Genomic DNA, 21,543 nt, shown 5'->3' with positions numbered 1-21,543 from the left:
TTTGCCATAGGGTTAAGCGCCTTTATTTACTGAGATGACTTTCAAGTCCTTTCTTGCTATATGGGATGAGGAAGTACTGGGCTTTTTATAACCATGTCCCACTTTTCTAGAGCCTCTCTATTCCCTTTCTTTTATACTTGAAAACTGATCAACCTGAATCAGTTAATAATATATTGCTACAAACAAGCAGCACTAAGCAAACAAAACACAATAACGTTCTGGCTCTTTCCAGCTACTTTCTATGAAGTAGCAAGTTTTCTAGGCACTTGATCTGCCTTATAAATTATTGCAGGCAACTAATAAATGTATTACCACTAAAATAAACAAAAAAAGAAAACCCTCTATCTTTACAGCCTGTGATAGTATTTCCTTGCCACCTCCTGTTTGGCTGCTAAGTCAATGGCACATATTTTAGGTTTTGGTTATGATATCATGCCATTTCTAATACGAATTATTTGTTATTGCATCTGAAGAACAAATTTGTAAATGACATTGTGTAGGGAGCCAGTTTTCTCAAAACTATTTCTCAAGACTGTATACTAAGCTAGTATTTTTAAACTTTTTTTTTGCTACAACCCAAAACAAAAAACACAATTTATATCATTCAATAAACAGATACAGACATAAACCTGTATGCATACAAATGGATACCAGATGGGCCAACACTATGTCATATCTAAACTGGGACTATTACTGTCAAACCCATATGTGTGGTATGGGTATCTGAAATTCCCTTTATGAGGCTAAATTGATTTTTCACATGAATTTTTAAAAATTTGCTTGAAAACTGCTGAGTATTTTGTATTTTGGTATTTTTAGTAGAGACAGGGTTTCACCATGTTGGCCAGGATGGTCTTGATCTCCTGACCTCTTGATCCACCTGCCTCAGCCTCCCAAAGTGCTGGGATTACAGGCGTGAGCCACCACGCCCAGCTAACTGCTGAGTATTTTGAAATGGTATTTATGACAGCTAGGTTAGTCCTTTGAGACATTAGATTGATAGGAATTTTTATATCCTGATTTAGTGTTACATTTATTAAAGAGTTTTAACGATTAAAAATAAATAATAAATACCATGTATTATATGATAATCATGTTTCATTTAAAAGTACATATGTATCTTTTCACTTATGATTTATCCCCTTTAGTGTTAAAGTATATTTCCATTTGATCTAACTTTAATAGTACTTAAAAGAATTAAGAATAAACAGTGAAAACAACATTAATCTTTTTAATATCTGAAAGAGGTCTTTATTATTATAATAATAACTACTGATAAGAGATGCAACTTTACAATTGGAGTACTGAGTTTTCTTTTTAAAAAGAATGATAAAGGCATTGTGTAATTTCCTAAAGTTTAAAGTACTGTGAAAGTGCATCTTAATGTTGGAAGGGTAACAAATCCTGAAGTTGATTAGTAAGACAAAATATAATAGCATCACAGTTCTTTTTTAAAAACCCCTAACTACAAAGAAAATACAAATTTGGAAATTTAAAAAATAAGAATCTGTTTGTTTCTTTGCATTTCTGCCATACTCTCTGAATTTGTAATTTTTTTTTTTTTTGAGGCCCATTCACAGGACGCCATATGAACATAAAACTGTGTGGAAGTACCTGAAAACAATTCCAAATTTAACCTCTCAGCTAAATGAGAAGCATCTGAAAACACTTAGTAAGACCGTCTTTTCCGAAACCTGGTTGAAAGGCAGCACAGGTAATAGACTAATGTGGGAAAAATTTGTCGAGATAAAATGCAGGCCACTATTTTGAGTTCTTTATCATTATTATGCTTAAAATTTCACTTGACAATTTCAGTTGACGTGGTAAAAATATACTATTTGGGTGTATTTCATTTGTAAGTTTATAAGTAGTGAAATGAATAACATCTCACATTTTAGTACTTAGAGTTTAAGATATACACTAGTGTTTCTCTGCCTGGAGAATGAATCAGAATTACTCAGTGATCACACTGAGACCCATATTGTTAGGTTTAAACATCAGAATTTCTGGTTCAGTAGGTATAGGATGAGACCTCAATTTCGTTTATAATACCTCAGGTAATGCCACTAGTGCAGGCACCACACTTTTGGAACCAATATCTGAGATACACATTTAGTAACAATATAGTGTTGATTTTCATAGGTGAGACAGCAGACAGTCAATATGATTATTTGACTGAGTCAGGTACTAATCCAGATATAGAGAAAAAAGCCTCTCTGGATAGATTTTCATTTCCCAATTTTAGTTTTTGGTCCCTTCACGAAGGACTTAGTGGATATATTAATAGACTTGTTATATTTTAATTATGGGGGTAGGCATATAATTTAATACATTCTTTGTGTCAGAAGCATCCCTTTTTGTTCCTCAGAAAAACAAATGAAGGAAGATATTGCTATTATTATTCTCCACAGATGAGGACCCCTGAGGCACAACACAAATATCACACAGAGTATTCTTGCTTAGAATCGAGTTTCAGACACACTTCAACCAATTCTAAACTTGTTCTCTGTGTATTATGTCACTGTTAGTACAACCTGGTTTATCAAGATCATGACATTTAAAACCTAACTGGAATTTTAAAGAATATATGTCTATTGAAATAATTTACATATTTCTAGCATTTTCCCTCAATGATCTTCTCTCATAATTAGTTCTATTTAATCTGTGATTAAGCAATGAAAAATAAATCAAAGGAATTTTAAAGGGGATGAAATAATTTTGAAAGGGAATAAAGGACAAACATTCAACATCACTTTGCCATTAGATTGAGGATAGTAATTAAAAATTAATTTGTTTTATAAATCACTGAAAACATACTTATAATGGTAAAAAATATGGGAACAACCTAAATGTCCTTGAATAGAAGATTGGCTACACATATTTTGATATATCTATTCTATAGAATTCTAAACAGTGATTAAAAAGAATAAGCTAGATTTATATATATTGCTATAGAAACATTAAAGACAGTAAATAGAATAATTGCAAATTATATATATATATATATATATATATATATATATATATTTTTTTTTTTTTTTTTTTTTTTTTTTTTTTTGAGACGGAGTCTCGCTCTGTCGCCCAGCCCAGGCTGGAGTGCAGTGGCGCGATCTCGGCTCACTGCAAGCTCCACCTCCCGGGTTCACGCCATTCTCCTGCCTCAGCCTCCCGAGTAGCTGGGACTACAGGCGCCCACAACCGCGCCCGGCTAATTTTTTGTATTTTTAGTAGAGACGGGGTTTCACCGTGGTCTCGATCTCCTGACCTTGTGATCCGCCTGCCTCGGCCTCCCAAAGTGCTGGGATTACAGGCGTGAGCCACCGCGCCCGGCCGCAAATTATATTAACACATTTATGAAAAAGTCTAAATTTATACACACACACACATATATACATATATCTTTTTTAAACTATACAAGTGGGTCCAGAAGGACATTCCAAAAATACATATTTTTAAAAATTGTTGCCTTAGTAGAGGGGAGTGAAATTGAGGGGTGATAAAGGGCTAAAATTAACTTTCTCCTACATATATTTGAGTTCGTTTTATTCTCTCACAGTAAATGTTCATTTGTTAATATTTGTAATTATACATTTTTTTCAAACATTTTCTAAAATTAAAATTAGAAACGTTTAATTCTGATGACACCTTAACTCAGGTGATTGATGATTAAAATATGAATTTTCAATCTTTCACAAGTGTCAGGCATTCCAACTTGCATTTCAATAGGGTGTACTTTCAACACTTAAAAATTAGGAGTCTCTGTGTTTACACCTACCTGTGTCAAAATCCCTCTCAAGTTTTTAAAGCATTTAGTTCCGACAGCTCAGATCTGTTTCACTACCAAAGAAGTCAACTCATTAAATATCTGCCCTTTGTAGATTTCTTTGTTCATCCAATTTAATAAAAAGGCCCAACTAGGTGTCTGTCTCTCTCCTTTTTCTTTATTCATGTATGTGTTTCCCTCCCTCTGCTGTTATTTAAACTATTCCCTCTAGTAGCCCCTCATCACCAGGCTGCTGACTTTCAATCTGCTACTGGGGCTTCCATTTCTCTGGTGCAATTCCACACAGCTGTTTGTACCTTCTGGTCTCTTTTCTGGCCACTAGTTCTTAAAGCCTCATTAAGAAAGCTTCCTAAACTTACCATTATTCACTAAACCTCTTGCTCATTCAGTTTTTATAAACAATCAAACAGTAACAGGAAAACAATATTATACTTCTAAGTAGTGAATAAAACACATTATGTGTCTCTAAGTTAAAATGCTACAAAAACATGATTACTATATTATTATTTACTGACTATATTAATATTACTATATATGAGTACTTATATTAAAATTACTGCATGTAATATATTTTACAGATAGTCATCTCTCCATATACATGTGTAGGTAGATATAGTTTACTGAAGTCAAATGGAAGAATTTTTCATTAGATTACATTTTTATGGCCTGAACTAGGGACATTTTTATGATTGATAACCTAAAGCTCATGAAAACTAAAAGAACTGCCTGTTTAGTTACAACCTGTAACAATATCCCAGATCAAACTTTTATTATCTAGCTTTATGTTAATATTAAAACACATTTCTATAAAATATGTTTTTCTCTTTTATATCTATGTCACCTTTACTGTTTTCTTTGTGTAGTCCTTTGTCTTACAGTATTATTTCCCTTCTATTTCTTTCATTTTATTTCATTCTGAACCCACTTTGGTGAGGTTGTATCTCAAAAACTCCAAAAGTCCTCATTTTCATTAAGTTTTATATTTATTTTTAATGCTGAAAATATTTTTATGTTACTAAACTTCTAACATTTCTTTAACCTGCATATATTTTATTTTCTGTTGTGGTTTATATTTTATTTAACAACTAAAAATATGGTAGCTAAATCTCATGAAATATGTAGTGGGCGTCTTTTCTAGACATAAATTAACCATAATTCAAATAATTTATTCTTATAATAGAAGAAATAAAATCTTTAGCTGAGATTTAGTATAAATCTAGTCTTTATGTAGACTGATCAAGAAAAAAAGGAGATCCAAGAGAAACCCAGGAAAGGAAGGCTTCACTGCTGAATTTTACCAAACATTTTAAAAAGAATTAATATCGATTATTCTTACATTCTTCCAAAAATTGAATAGGAGGGTATACTCCCAGACTAATTTTATGAGGCCAGCATTACCCTGACACTAAAGGCAGACAAGATAAATGAATTCAGTAAAATTGCAGGATACAAAATCAACATACAAAAATTAGTAGTGTTTCTCTAGTAATAAAATATTCAAAGAGGAAAATAAGCAAACAATTCCATTTACCAATAACAACAAAAAATCTAACCAAGGAAGTGAAAGACCTGCAAACTGTAAAGTAGAAAATATTGATAAAAGAAATTGAGAAAAATAGTAATAAATAGAAAGCTGTCCTTTCTATGCTCATGGGTTGAAAAAATTAATATTGTTAAAATGCTCATACTATTCAAAGCGATCTATAGATTCAATGCATTCCCTATCAAAATTTCATGACATTTTTCACAGAAATAGAAAAACAATTCTTAAATTCATATGGAACCACAAAAAAACCCAAATGGCCAAAACAATTTTGAGCAAAAAGAACAAAGCTAGAGGCATCACACTCTCTGATTTCAAAATACATTGAAAAGTGATTATAATAAAAACGCAAGGCAATGGCATAAAAACAAATATGTTGATATGGTTAGGCTTTGTGTCCCCATCCAAATCTTATCTTGAATTGTATTGCCCATAATCCCCCCAAAACCCACATGCTCAGGGAGAAACCGAGTGGAAGTAGCTGAATCATGAGGGCAGTCACTCCCATGCAGTTCTCATGATACTGAGTGAGTTCTCATAGGATCTGATGGTTTTATAAGGCACTGTTCCCACTTTGCTTGATTTTTGACAAAGGTGCTAAAAACACTCAGTGGAGAAAGGACAGTCTCTTTAATAAGTGGTGTGGTGTAGGAGATAAATGGTGTTTGAATTTATAAGTGATGACTTACAGTATCTGTAGAAGAAATTTCTAAGCAACAAAGTGATCAAGACATGGCCTGGCTATTTCTAACAACCTCGCTAGACTTCAGATTTGCTTGAGGCCTGCAGCCTCTTTCTTTTGGTCAATTTCTCCCTTTTGGAATGGGAATGTTTTTCCAATGCCTTTTTCCCCATTGTATCTTGGAAGTAAATAGTATGTTTTGATTTTATAGGCTCATAGGTGGGAGGAATATGGATTCAAACTCAGATAAGACCTTGGACTTGGGACTTTTGAGTTAATGCTGGAGCAAGTTAAGACTTTTGGGAATTATTGAGATGGGATAATTGTATTTTAGAATGTGAGAAGGATATGAGATTTGGGGGCCAGGGGCAGAATGATATAATTTGGACATCCCCTCCAAATCTCATGTTGAGATATAATTCCTAGTGTTGGAGATGTGGCCTGGTGCAAGGTTTCTGGTTCTTGGGGGTGGATCCCTTGTAACTTGGTACTGTCCTCATGATAGTGAGTGAATTCTCACAAGATCTGGTTGTTTAAATGTGTATGACACCCTCCCTTATTCTCTCTCCTGCTCCTTCTCTCTCCATGTGATACGTCTGCTTCCATTTTACCTTCTACTATGAGTAAAAGCTCCTTGAGGCTTTCCCTGAAGCTGAGAGGATGCCAGCACCCACCATGCTCATGCAGCCTTTTTTTTTTTTTTTTTTTTTTTTTTGAGACGGAGTCTCGCTCTGTCGCCCAGGCTGGAGTGGTGCAGTGGCACGATCTCGGCTCACTGCAAGCTCCGCCTCCTGGGTTCCCGCCATTTTCCTGCCTCAGCCTCCCTAGTAGCTGGGACTACAGGTGCCCGCCACCTCGCCCGGCTAATTTTTTTGTATTTTTTTAGTAGAGACGGGGTTTCACCGTGTTAGCCAGGATGGTCTTGATCTCCTGACCTCATGATCCACCCGTCTCGGCCTCCCAAAGTGCTGGGATTACAGGCTTGAGCCACCGCGCCCGGCCTAAACATCTTTTCTTTACAAATGACCCAGTATCATGTGTTTCTTTATAGCAATGCATGAATGACCTAACACATGCTGCATTATAGAAACTCATAACTTAGATATAATGAACAAGTTCAGATACAAACTATCATAGTTGACTCAAAAGAAGGATAACTTGAAGGATAACTAAAATAATGTATTAAATTGGTAATTTAAATTATTCTCACAAAGAAAATCCCTGACCCACATGGATTCATAATGAAGTCTGTCAAGTATTTAAAGGAGACTCTATAGCACACGTATTGAACAGTTAAGAATAAAAGTTAATTTATAAAAATACAATTAAGAAATTCAATTCAATTTGCCAGTAACATCAAAAATATAACCTGCTTAGGAATAAATTTTATAAATGAAGTGCAAGACTTGTACATTGAAAAGTATAAAACTGTTGAAATAAATTAGTAAATAAATAGAAGGTAATTCAATGTTCATAGATCTACATAATTAATATTGATAAGATAATACTATTTATATTGATCTACAGATTCAACACAATCCCTAACAAAATACCAATTGCCTTTTTTTTTTGCAGAAATTAATAAGCTGATCTTAAAATTCATATAGAAATTTAGGGGATGCAAAACAGTCAAAACTTTTTTGAAAACAAATGATAAAGTTGAAGGACTCACACTTCTCTATTTCAAAACTACTACAAACCTATAGTAACATAACAGTGTGATATTGGCATAGATATATATAGAGAGAGATAGATCAATGGAACAGACTGAGTCCAGAAATAATGTTTTAACTTGATGGTCTATTGGTTTTAGACAAGGTTGCCAAGATGGAAAGAAAACTCTTTTCAACAAATTATGCTTGAGGAACTAAGATGCTAGATAATGAAGATAGACCATACACACTTATTTACTTACACCATACACAAATATTTACCAAACGTGAATCGAGAATATAAATGTAATAATTAAAACTATAAAACTTTTAGAAGAAAAGAATCTTCATAATCACAGGTTAAGCCATGCGTTTTTACACATAACACTGACAGTACAAGACACAAAGAAAATATTGAATAATTTGGACCTTATAAAAATTAAAATATTTTGAGCTTCAAAGAATAGAATCAACAAGGTAAAAATGCAGCCCTTGAAATGGAACACAGTACTTGCAAATCATATATCTAATAAGGGTCTCATGTCCAGAATGTGAAGAACTTGTAAACCTCAATAACAAGAAGACAATTAACCGAATTTAAAAATGAGTATATTAGCTGAATAGATACATTTTCAGAGAAGATATAGCCAATAAGCATGTGAAAATGTCCAATGTTATTGTCATTAAGCAATTCCAAATAAAAACCACAATGGCATACTACTCCATCTCCACTATCATGATTAAAATATAAAAGAAAGTATTAAGTGTTGGTATGGATGTAGAGAAGTTGAAGCTCATACATTTCTCTTGGGATTGTAAGTTGAAGCCACTTTGTAAAACAGTTTGGCAGTTCCTCAAATATTAACCATAATGTTACATTTGCCCCGTGTAGTAGTTTGTTCTCACGTTGCTAATAAAGACATACCTAAGACTGGATAATTTATAAAGGAAAGAAGTTTAATGGACTCACAATTCCACAGGGTCAGGGAAGCCTCAAAATCATGGCAGAGGGTGAAGGGGAAGCAAGACACATCTTACATAGTGGCAGACAAGAGACGATGAGAGCCAAGTGAAAGGGGAAACCCCTTATGAAACCATCAGATCTCATGAGACTTATTCACTACCATGCAATAGTATGGAGGAAACCGCCCCACAATTCAATTATCTCACACTGGCTCCCTCCTATAGCACATGGGAATTATGGGAGCTACAGTTCAAGACGTGATATAGGTGGGGACACAGCCAAACCATTTCACTTCTGGCCCCTCCCAAATCTCATGTCCTCACTTTTCAAAACCAATCATGTCTTCCCAACTATCTCCCAAAGTCTTAATTCATTTTAGCATTAACTGAAAAGTCCACAGTCCAAAGTCTAATCTGAGACAAGGCAAGTCCCATCTACTTGTGAGCCTGTAAAATCAAAAGCAAATTCCTTACTTACTAGATACAATCAGGGTACAGGCATTGGGTAAATACAGCTGTTCCAAATGGGAGAAATTGGCCAAAACCAAGGCGCTAAAGGCCCCATGCAAGTCCAAAATGCAGCTGGGCAGTCAAATCTTAAAGCTTCAAAATGATCTCCTTTAACTCCATGTCTCACATCCAGGTCACACTGATACAAGAGATGGGTTCCCATATGTTGGGCGGCTCCACCCCTGTGGCTTTGCAGGATATAGCCTCACTCCCAGCTACTTTCATGGGCTAGTGCTGAGGGTCTGCAGTTGTTCTTTTCTATCACATCATCAGGCTGCAAATTTTTTGAATTGTTATACTGTTTTCCTTTTAAAACTGAATGCTTTTAACAGCACCCAAGTCACCTCTTGAATGCTTTGCTGATACCCTAAATCATCTTCCTCAAGTTCAAAGTTCCACAGTCCTCTAGGGCAGGGGCAAAATGCTACCAGTCTCTTTGCTAAAACATAGCAGCAGTCACCTTTTCTCCAGTTCCCAACAAGTTCTTTATCTCCATCTGAGACCACCTTAGCCTGGATTTTACTGTCCATATCACTCTGAACATTTTGGTCAAAGCCATTCAACTAGTCTCTAGGAAGTTCCAAACTTTTCCACATTTTCCTGTCTTCTTCTGAGCCCTCCAAACTGTTCCAACCTCTGCCTGTTACCCAGTTTCCAAATCATTTCCACATTTTTGGGTATGTTTACAGCAGCACCTCACTCTACCAGTATCAATTGACCTTATTAGCCTGTTTTCAAGCTGCTAATAAAGACATGATTGAGACTGGGTAATTTATAAAAGAAAGAGATTTAATAAACTTACAGTTCCGTGTGACTAGGGAGGCCTCACAATCATGGCAGAGGGCAAGGGGGAAGCAAGACACATCATACATGACAGCGGGCAAGAGAGAATGAGAGCCAAGAGAAAGTGGAAACCCCTTCCAAAACCATCAGCTCTTGAGAGACTTATTCACTACCCCAAGAACAGTATGGGGGAAACTGCCCCCATGATTCAGTTGTCTCCCACCAGGTCCCTCCCACAACATGTGGGAATTATGGGAGCTACAATTCAAGATGAGATTTGGGTGAGGACACAGTTAAACCATATCACCCCAGAATTCCACTCCTAAATACACACCTAAGAAATGAAAATGTACATTAATGCAAAACTTATATACAAATGTTTATAGCAGTATTATTCACAGTAGCCATAATGTGGAAAAAGACCGAATTTCCATCAATGAGTGAAGGAACTTTTAAAAAGTATGTACATATCATTATAATAGAAAACTTTTTGGTGAAAAAAGTGGTGAAGTACTGATATATGCCACAATTTGTGTAAACCTTGAAACCATTATGATAAATAAAAGAAGCCAGTCACAAAAGGCCACATGTTTATGATTGCTTTTATATGAAATCTCCAGAATAGGCCAATTCATCTGGACATCAAGTAACATAATGGTTGCCACCTTTGGGACGTGGGGTAAGGGACATTATTGCTGATGCGTAAGAGTTTCTTTTGGGAATGATAAAAATATTCTACTATTAGATTGTGATGAGATTCAACATATCTTTACATATACTAAAAATCAACAGAATTGTACATTTTAAAAGGGTGAATTTCATTGAATTGCATCTTAATAAGCCTTTTTAAAAATTGAGGTAAAATTCATATAATGGGAATCTTTTAGAGTGTACAACACAGTGACATTTAACACATTCAAAATATTTTGGAACCATCACAGCATCCAGTTCCCCCAAATTTCTACCATCCCAAAACGGAACCCCTTGCCCATTAAGCAATCACTCACCATTCCCCTAGACCCTGGTAGCCACTAGCCTGTTCTCTGTTTCTATGGTTTTATTTATTCTGAACATTTTGTATGAATGGAATCATACAATATGTGACCTTTTGTGTTGAGTTCTTTCACTTAACGTAGTGTTTTCATGGTTTATCTGCATTGCATTATGTACTTCATTGTACCTTATAAGCTGTTAATTGTTCCTTTAATAGCTGAATAATATTCTCTTATGTAAGCTATTTTTAAAAATGCTTTCAAAAACTCAATAGGAGTCCAATGGACACCACTAATGCAAGCCAGCTCCTAGAGATCTCTGTGACTGAAGTCAATTTCTTTTAATAAATTTGTTTAATATGAAAAGAGAAATACAAAAGATATTTTAAAAGTCCACTAGCAATGGGTTAGCTGAGACAAACCCTTTTATGAATTGATTTAAACAAAGTTAAGTAAAATGAAAAATTAGCATATCAGAGATATCAGTATGCCACCATTGAATATATCATACACGTACACTAAACTACTTCAGAAATATGATTTACCTGTGTTTTCCCACTCCCTTCAGAAAGCACCTTTGCATAATATACTGTGTGGAATTCTGTCATATGAGAAATAAATTTATTTCTTATAGATTTTCTATAATCTCTTATATTAGAGTAACAGTATTTTATGATGTATACATTCCTTTTATTACCATTAATCCTTTGATAGACAGTCCTCTCAGCTGTGCAGGACAGAGCTCACTGTCCCTTTCTTATGTTTGAGGACTCCAAGTTTCAAAATCTTACTAGTTCTACATAGTGAAGGGTAGGACCAAGCCTTTTGAGTCTGGGTCTTCTGAAGCCAACCTTCAGCTTTATTTTACCCTTTTCCATGAATAACATTTTCCAATGAATAAAATTTAACTACAATGTCAAGGAACCATGTTTATTAACATGCATCATCAAACAGCCTTCACTAGAATAATACGTGATGTTAATTGATACAGGTTTTGATAGGTAATCTAAAATATCTTTGCTGAAATGCTGGTTTATGGAAATCAGTGCTATTACTTTTATGATCTTTTCTACTGTGAGAACAGTCTTGCATGGTGATGCTAATTCTCTCCCTGTTATCTGTTATCAGTAGAATGGCTCTTGATGTAATATGTCCTTTTTATGGCACTGGTCTGAATTTAATGTTCAATGTATATTTTAATCTTTTAAATATCTGCAAAATATACTCTTTTTATAAAAGTGGAACCAATAAGAGAGTTAAGATTTTTTTTTAATGACAAAGGAAAATAATAAATATGTGTTTATTTTAAAACTTAAAATAGAGCATTGAAAAATGTGACTTATATGGCACATTATAAATAGACCAAAAGTCAAAAGAAGATGTAAAATAAACTAATAAGATGTATTGGCTAAAAATCTTGTATTTTATGGGAAAATGAATCAAATCATCACTCAGTTTTACACCCATAAGGTGATACAGTTTTATCCCCATGAAATTGGAGATTTAGTAAAATTGATACATTTAGGATTAAACTGTGGTATGACTTAATATTACAATCACAGCAAGATTTCAGAAAAATATTTTGAGTACATTTATTATGTACTTCAATCAAAATCTAAGCTAGACAACAAACATGGAAGAAATAAGATTGCATAAAATGTGTTGGTGTATTTTAAGGCAGATATTTTTTAACAAGTTTTTTTTTTTCTAAGTAGCCACAGGGACTGTTAAATGTTAATGTCTGAAGTAAGTTAAAATAACCTTTTCACTGGAGAGAACAAAAGGTTTGACTTTAATAGTCAATGATTCATATTTATTATCAGAAAGAATGACTGAAGTAACCAACAATTTGAAACCTCATATTATTGTTTGTGTAGATTATTATAAAGATTAACTGGCTTATACTAGAAATCTTGAAAAGCCAATTCATCTGGTTATCCAGGTATATATTTTATTTTATTTATTTATTTATTTATTTTTTTTTTGAGACGGAGTTTTGCTCTGTAGCCCGGGCTGGAGTGCAGTGGCCGGATCTCAGCTCACTGCAAGCTCCGCCTCCCGGGTTCCCGCCATTCTCCTGCCTCAGCCTCCGGAGTAGCTGGGACTACAGGCGCCCGCCACCTCGCCCGGCTAGTTTTTTGTATTTTTAGTAGAGACGGGGTTTCACCGTGTTAGCCAGGATGGTCTCGATCTCCTGACCTCGTGATCCACCCGTCTCGGCCTCCCAAAGTGCTGGGATTACAGGCTTGAGCCACTGCGCCCGGCCCCAGGTATATATTTTAAAATCAGTAAAAAGTGCAGAAACTACCTGGACTTTATGTGTCTTAAGAATTGATATTTTAAAAAAAATTTTAAAGACCTCTCTGAGATTTTTGTTTGTTTTAGTAGAAGGGCTTTTCATAGCAAATTTTAAAAGCTTAATGGTATACAACTTGGAGCCAGAAAAAACACCTTCTTTTGGTGTTGTAAGTGCTTCGATTTATTTTCAGAGGTAAAAAATTCTTAGCTCTTCCACCCGAATACCTATGAGTGTAAGAACCATAATGCTTTTTTCAGGCATATGGGGACTTCTTCAACATCCCAAAGCTGTTTGTTCCTCCCCGCTCCTAGCAGGGCTAACTCTAACACACACATGCTCTTGATCTGAAACATAACTTAATCTGCAGTGGTCAGACATAATAGTTACTCAAAAAATAATTGATACATGAATCTATGCATTAACTAGTATTGGAAGTAATTTCCAACAATGTAACCTTTAATACCCAGTACTGATCTAAAGTTCGTTCAAGAACAATGTATTTATTGCTAGATGATAATCTGAAATAGATGTAGTTCTTGCATTCTTCCAGATAAACTAATGATTATCATTCAATTATAATGCTGAATTCTAAGGCCATATATCAAGGTGCCATTCTTTTGATCTTCCCATGTAAAAGTGATTTTTAAATTCTTAGAAATAGTCTATTATGCTTGGTAAAGGGTATTCTATTAATTAGTTTTGTGAAAATCCTAGTTATGTTTATATTAAAGTGTAAACTTTTGGGAGAAATATATTCAGTATTATTGAGCCTTTTTGTAGTTACTAAATCCTGTAACTGATCATATTTCCTCCCTTTAAAAACTGTTTGATTTAAAATATATATGACATTGTTTTGATAAATGATTTTTGATAAAATGGAGCTGAAATTGTCCCCATATCCAGTATTACCTCTTTGCAAAGATATAGAATTTCACACAATATATTTTGTAATTTAATGTTATTCTTGTCTTTATCAGTTTTTCCTATAATATTTATCTTCATTATATTTCATTAATTTTTTGAACAATATTGTCTGTATTTTTGAATGCTCACAAAATAAATCCTTGTAGATAACAAATGAGATCCTTCACTGAAAAAATTCAAAGGCTTTGATTTTATGTATTATTACACATAATAAGAAACTGTTTTCCTTCTCTGGAAATTTTTAATATAAATGTAAAATATTTGAAGAAATTATAAAAAATAAATAAATTTGTATATATTTTTGAATCTGACTTCAAAATCATACACGAGGCTTAGACATACACGTGTCATTTGATAACTGTCTTAAGTAAATATAAATAAAAAAGCATTTTCATTATTACTTCAACTATAAAAACACAAATTCAGTAAGTACTTCAAATCTTGGAAGAATAACTTGAAAACTACAATAAGTATTGCAAAAGGTGAGGATGAATGTGACTGAACTTGAAGAAACTGTGGGACATAAATGAAAACAGATTCTTATCAGCACATAGGTCCTCTACATGTGGACATGATTACACAGAGATGTGTAAAGTCTTAGTGATATCAGTGTGGTCTTGAAATACTTAAATACCCTTCAAGACAAATTATACCTTCAACTTAACCACAAATCAATGAATACATCCTATGATGGGATGTCTAAAGACCATATATATGTATATATAGCCAGAATATATATGCATATATATAGCCAGAATACTCCCATAGTAACTCTTAAGTACACAGTGATGGTCAGCAAGTGATAAAATACTAAATACTGACTTGGAGCCTAGCCGAACAGTTGGATGGACAAGTCATGAACAACTGAAATTCATAATCATATTAAATAAGAAACACAGTTTCAAAACTGTTCAATATTTATTATTCATGCATACTGTTTGGAATCAGGCATATCTACATTAGTTTTGAACCAAACAATGTTAAAATAGTCACATGCTTATACAATTACTTACAGGAATAACAAGAGTTAACTATATTTTAGGTACCTTCATATACTTCTTTAATATTTTGACTAACTAGTACCTTAATAGATGTCCATTCACTAGGTCATATATTTTACAAGTCTAAAAAATTCATATTATTATCCTAAAAACAACAGGCAATAAAAAGGTTTAATTATCATAAATTCCTATAAACTTTGGGAATAAACTTTTAAAGTTAAGCTCAACATTCACCTAATTGAACTGCTAATATTTCTGTAAACACCACTTTTTTTTGGTCATACAGATATGTTATACTTGATCAATCTTTTTAAAAAGGTAGTACATATTTTCCTATCATGAATACTGTGGTCCTGAATATATATTTACAGTAACTTTTACTTGCATTTTGGATTATTTATTTGTGACAGATTTCTAAAGGTAAAAGTAGTGAATAAAAATGTGGGAATATTTTAATATCTCTTGATACTTGTCTACAAATGATAGGAAATGTATCATCCCACTGTTAACATGAGAATGTTAACATGTTAACATGAGAATGCCATTATTGCTGCATTATAAATTTTAAGGCTTTGGTAATTCAAATGTTGAAAATCACCCTCTCCCTATATTTGAGAGTCACTGCTGGCTCTGACTGTCCCTGCCAAGCAGGCTGCCCCTTTTCTTTCTCTGTCCTTATTTTTGGTGTTTCCTGCCACTTTTCTCTTGAACTCCAGTGTTCTCTCTTGGATAATGTATTTGAGGTATGGTTTTCTGATACATTATTTTTGTTCTCATAAGTGGATAAGGTATCTATGAGATGCCTCTAGTCAGTCATTTTGAACCAGTCATACCTCATTTTAAAAATTAGTATTCCTTTTATTCTAATTGAACACTCTGTAATTGGTTATTTAAAAGATAATTCCAATTTTAAGTGCTCTCCTAAGTATGTCCTAGCCTGCTTTTAAGTGAATTCTTTAAGATACTTTTTCCTGTACTCTGCTTCTGGCAAACTGGGTAATTCACTGTTCTTTATCAACCTTCCCAGCTTGACTGAAGACCATGAAGTACTCCATGTTACCTGCTTCTGTGTCTTGTTCATTTGATTTCCTATTATACAAATATTTTTCCTTCCATTGTCTGTCAATCAAAATTGTATCTACATTTCAAGATCCATCATAAATGCTTCTTTTTCATGAAGTCATTCCATATCTTTCCCATCAGGCACAATTTATTTCTTCTTCAGACCTTCATATCATTTTAGGTACTCATTTAGGGATGTTTGCCTTGTGATGCTTCTTATAATTATATACTTTGTAATTTCCACAGTACCAGAAGAGTATTTGTTTTTATTTTGGAACAAAGAGTATCAATATTTGAAGGCAGTTTCAATAGAAACTCTGAGCTCGAAATAGAATAAAATAAATTTCTTTACATCCCTTCCAGTTAGCTGTATAATATTTACATATTTGCTTTTTTATTCTCAAAATAAATACCCACTTTTATTTGCATATTGTCTTCTACAAGTTATTGCATTATTCTAAGCAAGGTTATTGGACTTGTGTCTTAAAATAACTACTCCTGGTACCTTAGAAGAGGAAAAATTGGACCTATGTGAAATAATCCCATTTCCAAAGATTATTTAATATAATAAAAGCTATGAAGAGGCCATTTATTGCTTTGTTATCTTATCTCTGCAATCATTTAGACCTTATAAAGAGATTCCATAAATTAATCCATCTGGCTTAAAATTTATATAACTTTCCTATATTTTTCCTAGGCTTCCATATAAGGGCCTGAGAAGAAAATTGACTATCAAAGAGTTTTATCTTATTCCTCAGTAGACAGAATTCTAAGGGAAAAAAAAAAAAAAGAGTTGATCTTCAAATATTTTATAAAATTCTTTGGAGAGAAATACTATAGGGGATCATTAATTAAACTTTCATTTATTCGACGAGTGTTTTTGCTAAATGTTTAAAATTATCCAGGCTGTGTGATATGAGCTGGAGATACAGAGAGCAGTCAGAGTTTCTTCTCTCAAGAGGTTACAGTCTATTGACAGAGACTGAAAACAAAGAGTGCCATGGCAAAAATTCTGTGAAGAAAGATAGCAGAGGAGGCCTGTTAATTAGACTGGAGGAGGGCAGGGCTGAGGTCAGAAAAGGCTACCCTGGTAGATAGATAACACTTAAACTCAATTTTATAGGGCAAGGAGGGATTTGCTGCTGACAATATGACCTTATTCATCCAATTACAGTTCCTTGAAACTTTTAAGTCCTTCTAGAATGGCTGATTTTAGCTGAAGGTCTTTGTACCAGAGAGTGGGAAATCTTTAGCAAGATTCACAATCATGCTTGCTTTAATCAAACTTTGTAATTGGCCTTTAACTTTTCAAAAAGTCACTATCAAAATGATTAAAGTTTCCCTAGTATTTTTAATTCTTTTGTAATGCCTTTTGTTCATTAATAAAAGTATAGTTAAGAGCTATTTTCAAATATGGGGTCCTGCACTAGGAGATTTCTCAAGTCCTTATGAGAATAGTTCTTTGACTTTTCATGTAATAGAAGCTAGGTATATAAATACTTTTATGAAACTTATTCCTAACCAACTTGATTTTGATAAATTCCTTTACTTTTGCAGAGTCTGGGAATCATTATTTAATGGGCTGGAAATCAGTATTATTTCCTTATTGTCTGATTTTTCTTAAATGCTTGTATTTTTCTTAAAAAATACATGAAATCATTTTATGTATTTTGAATATTTGAATAAGGAATCCATGCTGTTTGTTTCTTCTCACTGGTTAAAAATTTCGAATGCTTATATTTATCTTGCATTATTAACAAATGTCTTTTTTCTCACAGTTCCTACAGTTAACATCACTTTGTGCTCTGTTAGTAATATTTTAATTGTTCTTTGAGAGCTTAACTAGATAGTAATCTTTTTTAGACAGTTTTTATAGTATTTAAATAATTTTTCTATAAATTTGAGGATTTATGACAAATATTCTTTGAATTCTATTTTGAGAAGCTTTTGTAAATTCAGTTTCTGCTAAATTTTGTACTTTTATCTGAACTCTTCATTTTAACTCCATTTATATTGTTAAATTTTTTGTTTGAATAAGGATCCTTTTCCTTTTTTATTCTCCTCTAGTACATCTATACAGAACTCACCTAAAATTTCATCTCACTCTGCATATATGTCTGAAATAAAAAAAAAACTTTTATTTTCAAATTCTAAAATAATTTTGATAGATTTATGAATACACCAACTATGTTAATTTAAGGAAATAATTGAGGGTCAGTTTCTGAACTCTGTTACAAATAATGTATGAGTCCATTTTCACACTGCTATAAAGGAATACCTGAGACTGGGTAATTATTTATAAAGAAAAGAGGTTTAATTGGCTCATGGTTCCACAGTCTGTATAGAAGCCATGATGCTGGCATCTGCTCAACTTATGGGGAGGCCTCAGGAAACTAACAATCATGGCAGAAGTGAAATGGGAGCCAGCACTTTATATAGCTGAGAGCAGGAGGAACAGAGAGAGGAGGGAGATGCCACAGAGTTTTAACAACGGGATTTCATGAGAAATCTATCGCTAGAACCGCATCGAGAGGATGGTGCTAAACCATTCATGAACAATTCACCCCCATGATCCAGTCACTTCCCACCAAGGCCCCATCTCCAACATTAGGGATTACAATTCAACACGAGATTTGGGCAGGGACACAGATCCAAACCATATCGAATGGTAAGAATTCTTTTAATTCTCATTGAGGTTGTTTATAAGATCTATAAAACTAACATGCATTTGTACATATATATTTATATATACATTTTATATCTAGACATAACTACATAAATACACACGCGCAAATTACACACACAGAGCACTCCTATGTGTGTATGTATGTTTGTATGTATGTGTGTATCCTTCAGATGTTAGAATACATTTGAAAACTTCCAGAAATTAACGTACTTTGTAACTTTTGATGAGTTACTTTATCATTCTGAGCCTTGGTTTCTTCATCTGAAATATGCAGTAACAATGTATGATTTTCTGAGTTATTGGAAGAATTAGTGTTAGAACACGTAGCACAGTGCATGACAAACATTTCATGCTTGGTATGTGATATTTACTCTTCATGGCATGTTTGGTATATATGAATAACAGTAATAGCTGTTTCTAGATTTAAGAAATCCAGATTAAAATGTTGCTTCTTAATGAGTCATTTATTTAGGAATAGCCCATCAACCCATTTGTCATTAAGATCTGAAAACATTAACCTCTATTTTATGGAGACCATCTAGTGAAAGGTATACTTACAGTTCTAATCAAGCACTATTATTTTGCTCAATAATTAACAATGTCTTTTTTACAAGTCTCTTTAAAAAGAGACTTATTTTTAACGTCTCAGAAAACTTACAATCATGGAAGAAGGCAAAATGGGAGCCAGTACTTCATATGGTTGAGAGCTGAAGGAAGAGAGAGTATGGGAGGGTGACACATAAGTTGTTCTCTTAGGAACAAGTAACTCATACTACCAAATCTCTTTCTAGACTTGTTTTTGTATTATAATGTTTGTATCTTAAACATGCATTCATAGGCAGACATATATTTACTTTTATTTTAAACTGTTTAAATGAACATATATTACTTTGTAATATATTTTTTAACTGAAAATGACACATACTAAATAACACATTGTAGTCTTATTTTATCATAATTGAAACAATATCCCTAAGCAATATATTTCAAGAATGAGACAGAGAGGGGAGGGGAGGGGAAGAAAGAGAGAATCTATGTCAAATTACAAAGACTAGTATCGTCATGTGGAACTGCCACTGGTTGTCTTCAAATACTGGCTCAACCACTACTGGCTCATAAAGCCTGGGAAGGATGTTTTATTTTTCACTGCTTTCAGTTTCTGCAGTTGTAAAGTTGAAGCAATTATAGTGCCTGATTCATAGGGTTATAATATGTTTAGTGTAGTGTCTGGCATATAATAAAGTGTTCAAAACCAAGAAAGAGTCAAACAATATTTGCTGTCATCTTGTGAACACTAATTTTTTTTCTCTAGTTTTTTTTTCTCTGTTATATTTGCATAAGCTTCCATTTAATTGATATATCATAGCATCAGGACATTTCACCCCTAAACACTTCAGAGTGTATCTAGGATTCAATATTTGTTTCTGACACTTTATTTTTTAAGGCAAAATTTATATGCAGTGATGTGCATATATATATATATATACCTTAAATATATCACTTGATGAGTTTAGACAAATACTGTATCCCAGATCCGTAGCAAGCTATCAAACTTTACCATCACCTCAAAAGTTCTGTTTATACTTCTTCCCAGTCAGTCTCTTGTCTATCCCATAGGGGCAATGGCTCTCTTTTTTTTTTTTTTTTAATTCTCACTATGAATTAGATTCACATGAATAATTTAAAACTTTATAATGAAATCAGACAGCATGTACCCTTTTGTGAAAACTTTATTCCAATTAACATAATGCTTCTGAGATTTATCAATGTTGTATGAATCAATAGTTCATTCCTTTTCATGGCTGAGTAGTATTCCATTGCAGGGACATACCAAAACTTCTTTACATATTTTCTTCCAGATGGACACCTGAGCTTTTTATAGCATTCAACTATTATGATAAAGCTGCTAGTAACATCCTTGTACCAGTCCTTTTTGGACATCTACTTTTATTCCCCCTGAGCAAATACCTAAGAGCTGAATTACTGGGACATAGTTTAGAAGTATGTTTCATTTAAAAAAAAAAAAAACTACCAGATATTTTTGCAGAGTAATTGTATAATTTATACTCCCACCAACAATGTGTGAGAATTCTAGATGTCTCACATCCATGCCAATATCTGATTCTTTCAGTTTTCAAACCTTTGGTTATTGCAGTCTCCCTCTTCTGTTTCCAAATAAATGCACTTGTTCAAAAATTCTGATTTGTATAAGTATGGGTGATTCTTATTTTTTCTTGTGCCTTTTCAGTAAGTTTAATTTTGTAAAAGCATTTTTAGCAATAAATTCAGCATTTTACAAAATTAAAAAATCAATTTAGCTAAAACCAGTTATGTATGTACTTGTTGTGCAAGTCATTACAGTACTTGTAGCTTGCGATACAATTTCAGGGACTTCTTTACATTGAAATGCAAATATACTGTATCCCAAACCAACTGGAGTAGAGATAATGGTTTCAGAGAAATGTGTTGGATGATGAAATAAATAATCTGAATTATGCTGAATAAACTACAAAAGAGATTCATGTGAGATATTTGAATATTTATGCTTTTCATATTAAACACAGTTTTTTCTGAAGTGATATTATGTAATATGAGGTTTTTAACATTATTGTTAACTAATTTAATTACTATTATTAGATACAGTCTTTTCATCTACATCTTT

At 33.3% G+C, this 21,543-nt stretch overlaps 1 protein-coding gene across 4 annotated transcripts in view; it reads left to right on the top strand.

Annotated features, from left to right (window-relative positions):
• Positions 1-21,543, top strand: part of LOC105497295 (cyclic nucleotide binding domain containing 1) — a 596,100-nt gene that overhangs the window by 338,124 nt on the left and 236,433 nt on the right. For all 4 annotated transcript variants that reach the window (XM_071068020.1, XM_071068021.1, XM_071068023.1 and 1 more), the window contains exon 5: positions 1,569-1,714. In XM_071068020.1, the coding sequence (XP_070924121.1) occupies positions 1,569-1,714 (146 nt within the window). The remainder of the gene's footprint in view (positions 1-1,568; positions 1,715-21,543) is intronic.

The sequence above is a fragment of the Macaca nemestrina genome, chromosome 8 (assembly GCF_043159975.1).
Source record: "Macaca nemestrina isolate mMacNem1 chromosome 8, mMacNem.hap1, whole genome shotgun sequence".
NCBI classification, from domain to species: Eukaryota; Metazoa; Chordata; class Mammalia; order Primates; family Cercopithecidae; genus Macaca; species Macaca nemestrina.
This window is presented reverse-complemented; position numbering and strand designations above follow the sequence as displayed.